This window comes from Pelmatolapia mariae, linkage group LG6, assembly GCF_036321145.2.
Source record: "Pelmatolapia mariae isolate MD_Pm_ZW linkage group LG6, Pm_UMD_F_2, whole genome shotgun sequence".
In the NCBI taxonomy this organism is placed as follows: domain Eukaryota; kingdom Metazoa; phylum Chordata; class Actinopteri; order Cichliformes; family Cichlidae; genus Pelmatolapia; species Pelmatolapia mariae.
The window spans coordinates 33,375,202-33,387,382 of record NC_086232.1 but is presented as its reverse complement, the minus strand read 5'-3'; the positions used below and the strand labels follow the sequence as shown (position 1 = coordinate 33,387,382).

The 12,181-nt window shown below is 38.4% G+C and overlaps 1 protein-coding gene and 1 pseudogene across 2 annotated transcripts; both read left to right on the top strand.

Moving 5' to 3' along the window:
* Nucleotides 1–1,756: 1,756 nt before the first annotated feature.
* On the top strand, nucleotides 1,757–5,049 carry LOC135933207 (uncharacterized; annotated as a pseudogene).
* A 1,120-nt stretch (nucleotides 5,050–6,169) lies between these two features.
* LOC134628690 (trem-like transcript 4 protein) lies at nucleotides 6,170–10,633 on the top strand. 2 transcript variants are annotated; one of them, XM_063475437.1, is made up of 6 exons: nucleotides 6,170–6,246; nucleotides 8,218–8,562; nucleotides 8,920–9,078; nucleotides 10,129–10,224; nucleotides 10,319–10,350; nucleotides 10,466–10,633. In XM_063475437.1, the coding sequence occupies exons 2-6, from the start codon at nucleotides 8,226–8,228 to the stop codon at nucleotides 10,619–10,621; spliced, it is 780 nt and encodes a 259-aa protein (XP_063331507.1). In that variant the 5' UTR covers nucleotides 6,170–6,246; nucleotides 8,218–8,225; the 3' UTR covers nucleotides 10,622–10,633. The 2 variants fall into 2 exon arrangements, with proteins under 2 accessions (XP_063331507.1, XP_063331506.1); XM_063475436.1 differs by lacking the exon at nucleotides 6,170–6,246 and adding an exon at nucleotides 6,395–6,543.
* The last annotated feature ends 1,548 nt before the right edge of the window (nucleotides 10,634–12,181 follow it).

Sequence of the window (12,181 nt, the reverse complement as noted above, 5' to 3'; positions counted from 1 at the left end):
GAGCCTTAAACAGGCTGACTTCTGCTAAATGGGTCAAATTGGGCAGAAAGTATACAAACACATAACATCCTTATAGAATATGATGTAACACTATAGATCAACTTACCTCAGAATATATAAAGCATATAAACAATTACAGCAATATGATGCAACAAACACAGCAGTACTACTAATCCAAAATACTCAAAGCTTCATAAAACTGAAACAAACATTTATTTTCAGCTCCATTCTGCTGCTGATACATACTTTAGGTTTCTGAATATTAAACTTGTTTCTGCCTTTCATAGTGTTTAACTTGAAGGCCCTGAGTACTTTCTCCCACACTGAAAACACTGGAATGATAAAATTATTTGAACATTACCTAATAAGACTGATTCAGGACAGACAATTAGTTATTTTAAACTTTTCTAGCAGTCCTTCACAAACAGGGAACAGTCTGTCTATTCTCTCCATCTATCAGCTGCTGCTGGCTCTTCCTCCTCCTCTTCCTCACACACTGCTGAGTTTGTCCTGGTGGATCATCAGGGGTGCAAAGCCTCACAGATGATGTGCAGCAGTGGGTCCCTCAGTCTGTCCTCACTCTGGACACTTGCAGTTGTCACACATGGAAATCAAATGTGTGATAAGCTGCAGGATTCAAACACAAGTGTAACTTATAAATACATGTTCATACTTTTATTACACAATCAGAGAGAAAGAAACAGAGAGAGAGTGCAGGACAGACAGACAGGTGACAGTCTCAGGTGTATACACTGCTACAAAACAGCACAAGAGAAGGAGGATTTATTGTTTGTGTTATTACGAGTGCTAAACAAGAAGAGTTCCCAGATGGTGCAGTGGACACATGTGTGACTCCTGTGATTAAAGCATCTTTCTTTCAGCTTAACGAGTGAACCGTCAGCTCGTTCAAACACACGTTAAAGTCCATTTGGCTCGACACCACCGAACAGAGGCAGCAATATAACATAGCTAACATTAACAGTGCAGTGAATCCTGCTTGTGCCGTGATATTCAGGACTGCAAACCAAGCAGCATCACTGACTTTCAGCTTGTTGTGTTTGTGGATATATGACTGACTTTAATTATCCATAAAATCATCACATTCTCTGTAGGATTAAGGTCAACTATTGAATGGCGTATATTTTAGAGTAAAGGCTTTAAAACCAAGTAAACGCTTTAAGTACAAACATTGCTAATGTCACATAGCTTTGCCGACATGTGGCCAACAGTAATGTTTTAATGTTCTTCATTATTAAACATTTGCACATAAATAAGTTACATAATATTCAGTACTTACTTTTAAAAGTTTACTCTTTGGCCGCTCTGATTCAGCCGTTTTTTTCGGCAAAATTATCCACACCCACCGCCGCGCTATGAAGTCTGGGATATGTTGGGCCATGAAGTCTACACCGCCACATCCTTAAAATTCAGGGAAATGAAGGACGCATTTGAGGGCTGCATTTCGAGCAGCCTTTGAATTGGGACAGCCTTCGTCGCGTCGCTGTGACGTAATCGGCCTTAACATGCGGCCTTTAAGGCTGCAGACCCTGAATTGGGATACAGCCTCTGTTTTCCTCGTCCACGCATAAACGCAAAAACTGAGTTTTCGAAAATCTTTACCCTGGCAGGAGGTTTTACAAATATCAGTTTTCAGTGATACTAAATGCAGTTTACGTGTGGACGAAACGACCAAATGCATAGAAAAAGCTGTGTTTTCAAAATTACCCATGTACATGTGGATGTAGCCCTAGAGAGGATGAAGGGAATTGTTGATTCACAACTACGAGATGAACAAGCAGGCTTCTAACAGAACCGATCATGCACAGATCAGACCACAAGATTATGCATCATAGTTGAACAGTCTTTGGAGTGGAACTCGTACATCAACTTCATTGACTATGAGAAGGCATTTGACAGTGTGGACTGAGAGGGCCTATGGAACCTCCTTCGATACTACGGCATCTCAGCCAAGATGGTCAACATGATCAAGAGCTCATGAGGTCATGACCTGAAGAGTAATCCACGAAGGGCAACTCACCAACAGCTTCCAGGTGAAGACCGGAGACCGACAAGGATGCCTGCTTGTCTGCTTGTCGTCATCGACTGGATCATGAAGACTTCCACCAGTGAATGCAGGAATGGAATTTAGTGGACCCTTTGGAGTCAGCTTGATGACTTAGACCAGGGGTAGGCAACCTTTCTGATGATGAGTGCCATCTAAAATTTCCTCAGAAGTCAATGTGCCATATGATTGCATTAGCAATAAATTTAATAACGTTCTATTTTAACAGTTACACACTATATAGAACCACTTTATAGAATTATATTTGTTCGCAGATGTTGGCAGCTATCAACGAATAGTTATCAGATATTTTGAAACAAAAAAAGAAACTTTTTATCCATAACAAGAACTCCATAACAGCAAATGGACTGTACAACAGAAAATGCAAATGCTATTTATGGTCTCCTCACAACAATGATAAGAAAAATAAACTGGGCCAATGTGGTATGTTTGTTAATACAGAGATACACATGTTAATGTGATCTCTGGTCTCCCACTCAGAGACACAGGTCTCCGAGTGTCCAGCATTCAGACGGCTACCTGAGGACACTCTTCATGTGAGAGAAAATCTGCTCACACAGATATGTAGAGCCAAATACTGTCAATAAGGCCTCTGCAATGTTCTGAAGACATTTAAACTTGTCAGGTAGTGATGTCCAGCAGGTGAAAATGCATTCTCAGTGAACACGCACAGCTGTGGATTCCAGCTGCGTTCGTAGTTCTGCAAACTTTGACCCCCACAGAGTTGAGGTTTTCAGTTCAATCAGCTGCATTTCGATGTCACATTAACTGGCATTAACTCAGCCAGTTAATGTGAGACAAATCCAGCTGCTCATTAAAGCTTTCTGGTTTGATCAAAAATGAAAACATTGGTCCATACACCTGAAAGTCCTGAAAACCCATTGTGAATTCTTTCTTGAGTCTACGGATGTATCCATGTATTTCCGTGGTGCTGATGCTGCGCTGAGCGGAAAGCTCCTGAAGCTTTCTGACACTCCTGAAGTGTCAGAATGTGGAAATATCAACATCGCTTGAAAAAACTGCCAGCTAGCAACGTCCCTCTCACCAGTAGTTATTTTTAGCCAATTACAAGTTGAATCTGGTAGTTAGCTAAGATACCGTCATTAAGAAGCGGCACAACTAACGTGTCTATATGAGCTAATTTGCGATGTGCACCGCTGGCCCGGCCATTTATTTTTTAATGCACCCTCTCAGATTAATTCACTGCGTGTCGTGCCCAGGGATGGACTGGGAGAAAAAAATCATCCCGGGCATTTTGACTAGAGACCAACCCACCAGGTATTAAAGCCATAAAGCCTTTGAATTAAAACAAACACTGTTGTGACAGTGATGTACGCTGTCTTGTTGGTATATGTATGATTTCTATAAATTTTACATCAGATAAAAACTTTGATTGTAGGATTCAGATAATTATTTATTAAAAGCTAGACATTTTAAATGAGAATAAGAAAGAAAAGTATTTCCTTGTGCCCCCCTTTCCCTGTTAATACCCTACCTGGACCCCTAGGAAAACTTTCCTAGACCCGCCCCTGCACAGTTACCAGCTGTCAGCTACATAGAAAAGGATCCTGGTGTTATTTAATAATAATGGATTGCATTTATATAGCACTTTTCGAGACCCTCAAAGTGCTATTTGTCTCTCAGAAACAGTTCATAACTTCCCTTCAATTCATTCATGTCACCTAAAAGGTAACCCTGTTTCTCAGCTCTGATGATTCAGTAAGGACATCTCCTGATTTCATCTTCATGTTTCCCTCTCACCACATATCCAAACCGATATCATGGCCAGCAGCTTTTACGGCTGTGGCTCCAGCAAACATCAGCTGATATTAGAAGGTAATATTAAATAAATTCTAACAACAGCTTAAACGTGCTGCTGTTGTTTAGTGCGACATCCGCTGGTTTCCTCTTTCTGGTGCAAAGTGGGTGATAAACAAACAAGAGAGACGGGACTTGCGTCAAAAAAGCCGATCAGCTGATCATTGATCAGTTTCATGATTGAAGTAGCAACAGGAGAAGGAGGGGGAGAGAATGAGAGAAGAAGAGGCAGCTGTGCAGCGTAAAGACAGAATAAATCCAGCTTTTTGTCTTTTTTCCATTCTAGCTTTAGTACGGGACATACGGTGTTCCTTTTCAGCTCAATACGAAACGCCTAATATTTTCTCTGAATACGGGACGATTCTGTTTTTTACAGGACGGTTGGCAACTCTACTAACTAACCTTGTGAATAAAATAAAGTTCACTATCAGTAACATCATAGCACCCACCCAGCTGTGTAGAAACTCCATCATGCTAGCTAGTACGCAGTACGAGTTATTGTAACTGACGGTAAAAAGTCAGCACAACGAAAACAAACTAAACTTGGTTTATATCTGACCCAGATAGACTGCAGGTCATAACTTCTTACCTGAAGTTCAGTTCACCTGACACTCGGACCGGCGGCCGCCTCGGGTCTCTCCTCCTCCTGCCTCCCCTTACCCTCATCCACCTGCTGGCCTCTGTGGAAGCTCCGCCATAGCCGCCACCAAACAACTGAGTTATTTTTACACATCGACCAGCATCTGGCCAATCCAACACCTTTCATTGTTTATACTGTTACAAAAAAAATAAATAAATAAATCATCGGCCCATAAAAACGAAAAATCACCGGTATGCCTGATGGCCAGTCCAGCTATGGTTGTGCCATCAGTTAACCCTTTGCGTGGCAGCTGTGGCACGCGTGCCCAGGGCTGCCGATCCCTGACATTCCTGACGACCTGCCACTTCTTTCTCACAGCCAGCAGCAGATGCAAAAAAAGACCAATGCACATGGTGGACTCATCATCAACAAGGAGAAGACCAAAATCCTCAAGATCAACTCCAATAGCAACATTCCAAGCATCCTTAACGGAAGTCCTCTAGATGAAGTACACTGTTTCACCTACTTGGGCAACATCATCAACCAACAAGGTGGAACTGATGCTTAATCCACATCAAGAACATCTGGGCATCCAACGTGAAGTCAGTACTGCTGTACGGGGATGACACCTGGAAAAAAACACAAAACCCTCAAACAAATAAACCCAGACATTCCTCAATAGCTGTCTCAAAAGGAACTCCCACATTTGTTGGCCAGACACCATCAGAACATCAACCTATGGGAAAGAACCTGTCGACTCCCAATAGAGGAAGAAACCAGGAAGAAAAGATGGTGCTGGGTAGGGCACACTCTACACAAACCACCAACCAACATCACCAGGCAGGCTTGACTGCACTTGCAGTGTTTAGTACTTAGATTTGCTTCTTTTGTCATTTACATTTCGAATTTGATGTTCATCCTGACATTGTTCATTTATGGCCTTTATTCAGAATCTGGACTAGTTCTGACATCTCTGAATAATGCTTTGTTTATTATCAAAATATATGCACATGATAACCATTTCACAAAAGAAAATGTAATTTTATTTATTGAACCCATGTATTTCTGCACAGGATGTTAACATTTGTCCTAATTCAATAAAAGTATTAGTAGAAGGTTATTTAATTTGTTTATTTTGTGTTTTGGGTCTTTTTTTTTTCTTTTTTCTTTTTTTTTTACCAGACTACATGCTAAAGCATAGACATATGGTCAAAAAAACTTCCTAAAATTCATATCTTTATTTCAGTTTTATACATTGCACATCACAGATTTTGCTCACAACATGCAGGACTAATTTGGACTAAATCAAAAGGGCCATGCAGCCCTGGTTCACTCAAGGTAATGTCTGTAAAACACAATTATAATAAGTAAATTTCCTAATAAAGTTATAATATTGAGATATTGAGAAGACGAGGCATTTCAGTTTTTAAGTTAATAGAGATAACAATGCAAAGAAGATGCCTTGGATCGCCCCCTTCTCATCCCAGTTAGTTTCAGAGAATTCATTGGGAGTATTTAATGAACATAAGTATGATTTTCTTATATAACTGTGGTTTGAATGGCTACCTTGCAATATGAAAGAATCCTCAGACTGTCCTCTGATACCCGTGACATGGTCAGCAGAGTCTGCTTGTTTAGTTTGATGCCCTTGAGCTTCATGGACTGTATGTACTAAAACAAATGGAAGAGCCAGTGGTGAAGAGTTCATACCCTGAAAGAGTCATGAACTAATTCTTCTTAGAAGACTGATGAAGGCTTCCATATGGTATGTTCCCTGTTTCTTTCTCTCGCTTTTTTTTTTTTTTAGCTAAAGAGGGACGGTTAAACAACATCATGCCCATTTAATAATGACAGTAGCTGAAGGCAAACAAGATGCAATCATTTCTTGGTACAATCACAGCTTTGTAGCTTTACTCAATCTTTGAGCAGTGAATCAGATGACTAATTTGAGGCAGACTGCTAGACATTTCTGCTGCGCTATTTCTTTTTTTTACTTACCTTATTTTCTACTCGGATAAAAAAATGAAGCCCCTTCATGTCCTCGTGTCTTTTTGCTTCTCAGGTGAGTTTTGATCAGTTCTATCCAGAGGCATTTGTTTTAATCAGTAAAAGCTATATTTTATTTTTAATGTGTACTTATACATGAATTGAAGTGAAGAAATTACTGCAATATGTGTAGGTGAATCATTTCTTGGAGTTATCTTCATGGCATTTTCTTAAATGAAAATGGATCTTTTTGATCTGTTAGAGCAGTTTTGAAATTGTCAGGTCATCTCCAGTAATTTCAAAAATAAATAGAATATTTTACTTTTAATGAATGTCTGATTAATTAAATTGATGTGAATTATGAGGCTATTCTTAATACAATCAAAGATTGGTCTAATATGATATATAGACTTTAACTGGTTTTTATTTGTAATGCAGCTGCAGTGACTTTGAATCTTGATTAAACTCTAAAAAAAAGATAAAAACTAAATTTTGTGATTGTTTGCAATGCATACAACATAATCATAATGTTAAGCCATCAAAAGCGATCTTATTCAGTATAGTTGAATGTACTACTCTTATCATATTATCATCTTAAAATCATCTTAAATTGATATGTACAACAAGAGAGTAAGTTAAGATGTTTGGTGTGATCATTTTTGTGTTATATTAATTATAAGTTACAGTCATACAGTTATTAATAATTATGCTTTTTTAACTTTATTACTTACATATTTATAATGAAATGGCAACATAATATTTTAATAGAGTGGGAAAATGTTGTTATTTCAATGCAATGAATTGCAAGTATATTAAATTATGAAGTAGTCTGTATTTTTAATTTTTTTTTAATTTAGTCTTCAGTCACATTTTGGTTAAGTTTATGAAAGAATCATGGTTTGGGTTAAAATAGTCCCTTTCAAAAATAGTAAATGTGTGAATGTGTGTGTGAATGGGTGAATGACTGAATGTAGTGTAAAGCGCTTTGGGGTCCTTAGGGACTGAGTAAAGCGCTATACAAATACAGGCCATTTACCATTTACCATAGTAAACAAATGTCAGAGAGCTTGTCTGGCAGAAATCCTCAGAGTCAAACTGTTTATCTTTTCATCTATGTTTTTATAATGCTTGAGGATACTTAACTCTGGCTGTGAAATAAAAGGTTTCTTTGTTTAGCCTCTTCTCTGCATGGATATGCATTTTTTTCTAATTTGCAGAGAATGTCTGAAGGATTAGAAGTCTACAGTGCTTTCTTTTAATGCCATTAAACTGTATTTTATAATTTCCTTGACTCAAACTAACTATAACTATAAACCAACCAACTAGTTAACTGTGGTATATCAGTTGATCTTATTTCTATAGCAAAGCAGCACTCTCCTCAGTGCATTTTATATCATAAGGTAAAGCTAAAGAGAATGGTTCCCTTGGAAAGAAAGAAACTCAGCGGTGTTAGACTCAGAGGGAAAAAAGCCTGAACCATTTGGGGTGAGGAGAAAATGGAAAGATAGAAGACAAGCATTCAGAGAAAACAAACATAAAGATCAAACCTGAACAGGTTAGTAGGGCATGATCCATGTCATGTGGACATCAAGTTTCACTTTGAGTGAAATGAAATGTTTTTCCAAGATCAAAATGCATGAGAAGATAAAGAAGTCAGTACAGCAAGAAATATAATTTGTGTTCACCACATTTGTATGCTGGTTAGAGCCAGTGCTAAGCTGTAACCAGGCCTTTTTGTGTCAAACTGCAGTTGTGGGTATGGAGGCCTCAGAAGTGCTAGAGGTGAGGGGCCGTGTTGGAGGTGAGGTCTCCATCCACTGCTCCGGTAGCTGGAAGAGAGACAGCGGTGCCAAACACAACAGCATGTATTTCTGCAAAGGAGTCTGCTCCAGCGAAAGCATTCTCATTCAGAGTGAGAGGAGGCGATCCACTGTCGCAAGTCAAGGGAGATACAGCATTAACAGTGGCAGAGGAGATGGAGTCTTCAATGTGGCTATAAAGAAGCTGGAGAAAGCGGACACAGGGAGATATCGCTGTGGAGTGGAGAAAACCTTGAATGTGTTGTATCGGGAAATCAATCTCATAGTTGTAGAAGGTAGGTTAAGTTTCCTGCAGGTTTCCTCCATGGGTGCAGGTGACCCATTTTAAGGTTAAAGTTTTAACTGTAGGTTAGCATAATGCAATCATTTGACCATTTTTGTGCACAGCTGGACTATAAAACCAAAGAAAATCTTAGTCTTGTAAAGTTTCATTGATGTGATCAATTTGTGGATAGGCTGGAGGAGACAATAGCTAATGTTGAGCCCACCAGTATGTGGCTGGCATTTGCAATACTTAACTAAATTAAGACTGAAATGTATATTAACTTCTTTATTAACAAAGTTATTTCAGTGTCACATGAGCACACAAGCATTATCTCTCATCAGTCTTCCTGCGTCCTCTTCTCTCAAAGCTTCCACTGTTCCCAGATTTCCTTCCTCCACTACTATCATTCCGAACAAAACAGCACTTCTTTCACATGACAGCTTTACATCCAGCACCGAGCAATCGCCAGCAGCATCTTCACCCTCAGATGGAAAGAGAAACAGACATGAAGCATCCCGACTCACAGGTATTTCAAGGCCACATGGATCTGATAGCAAGCTTAACAACAGCAAATACAGCATGTATGTATAGCAAAACTCTGGATAAGAATGGTTTAATCTGACTCAGATTTATACATTACACCAAAGTTGATTTTTTGTGTGCTGCAGCATAGCATTGCTTCCAACTGATGGCATGAAAATACTTGCTCAGCAATAACAAAATAATGACATTCCACAGTCTTGCTTACATTTTCTCCTTTTCATTGTTTTGATGTGTTCATGGTGCAGATGTCATGGTTGCATTTATGGTACTCACAATCTAGCTACAGCTGGATACCTGTCCATACGGACGTAAGAATTCTTCTGCTCCGACCTTGATAAGGATAAGCGGAAGAGAATGGATAGGACTTAAAATTTTACTTGTAATATAATAATTGTTTTAGTGGTTTGGGTTTTTGGCTTTCACCAAATGTGGCACTGTTAAAATGACAAACATCTCCACTTTCTCATCTGTCTAAGGGACATAGTTCCAGAGGTCTTATGGACATTCAGGTGAATACCTGAATGCTGCAGACCTGCAAACTGCTAAAACTAGTGCAAGAGGTAGTCCCACTTACACTAGCAGCACCTGGCAACTGCTTTCCTTCTTAATTCCCATGCAAGCACCAAACGTTTGCTTAGTTTTTCACACAGTGCTTCTCCATGTTGGTTTAGGTTTTGTTAAATAGATAACGACACAGTGTACAATGTCATGTTTTGTAGTTCACCTGAGATAATTTTTAAATGTTGTCATAGATTTAAAAAAATGTAATAAATGAAAATTTAAAGTTTTAACTAAACTGTCACATTTGTCACACGAACTTTGGCAAAGTGGTACACCATAAAAGTAACTTTACTCCTAGAATACAGGGAATATTATCAACAGAAATAAACTTTAACATGACACAAGATATTGGTTAGTGCTTTTTTTCTCCATAAAAATAAGAAGATTTAAAATGTCTTTAGGACAATTGTCTTGATTTGTTTTATGAACCTGCTGTTCTCCAAACTAAAGGAAAGTCTTTTGTTTTGTGCAGACACTACAATGGTCATCATTGTCTCAGGGACCTTAGCTCTTCTGGTCTGTGCCATCATCCCTGTTATTTTCTATGGACACTGGCGGAGTCACACAGGCTAGTATCACACGTTTAGAGACAGTAAAGTATAATAATTCCATGGCAGGGTATTGTTCAGGTACATTACAAATCTTCTTGTTTATCTCAAAAGGTCCGAACAGAGCTGAAGACAACAAGGGTGAGGTGAGTGACCATTTGTTCTTCAACAATTTCAAAACTGAGTTTCCATATCTAAAGGCTTTTTCAAACATTAATGTTCACTGTTCAGAAAATAGCTACAATGGTAATTTATTTACAGGGTGATCATCGGGAGGAAAATACAGATGATGCATCTGGTCAGGTTGCAGTGGAGCTGCAGGCTTTTGATTCAGACGTTGCTCCAGAGACCGATGATAATTACACCTCCGAATATGCTGCCATCTACCAGGCACAAGAACCTCAAACCATGGACTGAGAAGTCTTTTTTGTCCTGACAGCTTATTTTATTCTTTGAATTTTACATAAAATAAAGTAAACTATTTGACTATAATTCTTTGAGAGATTTTTCATATTTCTATATTTGTATTTGGATCCTTTAGTTGATTTTATATCAAAAACAATAAGCTGAGACATTAGAAATATGAACAACAGCATAAAGAACTATGATTAACAACTTAAAGGTTGTATTTCTAAACGCAAATTCAAAGTGGTATCATAATCATACCAAATGATGGTGCGACACACAAGCGGTATATTCAACCTTTACACTTTCTTCTAGCAGCCTTTACAGAATGTGGCCTTAGGTCACATTTATTTCATTTAGCTTGTCTGTTACTTGCTGTCACATCACACTGCTTACTTAAACCTACAGAAAGCAAATAGAAGAGTGACTTTAAATGTTTATATGCAGATTATTTAGATGGACATAAAATATAACTGTGTATCATACATACAGTATAATGCAGCATAGGTGTAGATTATTTCGGTTGGATCATTCATAAGGAGACAAAAGCAAACAAAAATTATTAAAACGTTTGTTGATATGAAAATATACTTTTAGTTTATAAAGTGGTTCTGCTTCAGTATTCTTTAAAGAACATAGTGTTCGTAAGCACTGTGACCACACGATGAGTCAGACATCTACTGGTACACACATGCACGTCTGCTACAAAATGTTGACTTCTTTGTGGCTTACTTGCTAGGAAGGATGTGTTTGGTGACAAAGTCATTGGGGGGCACAGTCATTTCTTAAACTATTAAACGACAACTCTAAAAAACAATGACTCATATTACTGAGCTTTCTCAAGATAAAGATTACTTTGTGTGTGCCATTTAATTTGTTCTTTAAAAAAAAGCTTTTCTGTCATATAATGCTGTTACGTTCTTGGCCTAAAGAGGGAATTGAACGCAACAAGAAAAGTGACCCCCCCACTCACACACCACCCAAGAAAGAGCAAAACCTTAGCACTTTTCAAAGTGCTATGCAGCCATTTATTTATGTCAGCAGTGAGCAATGCCAAAATAACAAACAAAACTCTAAAGGGCCCTAAGCCCAACCAAAAGACAACTTGCTTACCTAACCTTCTAAGTGAGAAACAGGAGGAAACTGAGCCAACAGAAATTGACAGATTATTTTATAAAGATGATTTTTCAAAAGCAGAACCTGCAGAAGCGAGTCTGTCCTTCATTGTGGCTGCTATGTGTGCTCATGGCTGGTTAGGTCTACACTCACCTTGTTGTATTATTTTTAATAGACTGAAAATGTCTGAATATAATTCACCAAATACTAATTGTTTATATGACAAGATGGAGAGTTGTGGATCATATGCACATATTTAAATATGTTTTAAGTTTTAACAATTAGCCTTGTAAAGGCACAGCCTGAAGCGTCTATTTAGAAAAGAAAGAACTACATAACTAACAGTTTTTCAGCCACAATTTCTTTCATCCCCTGGTTTTTGGTAATGCGGCTCCTTCAGCCTGATGGTTTCCTTCACATCCAGTGTCCACCATCTGGTTTGGGGTTTAGCACCAT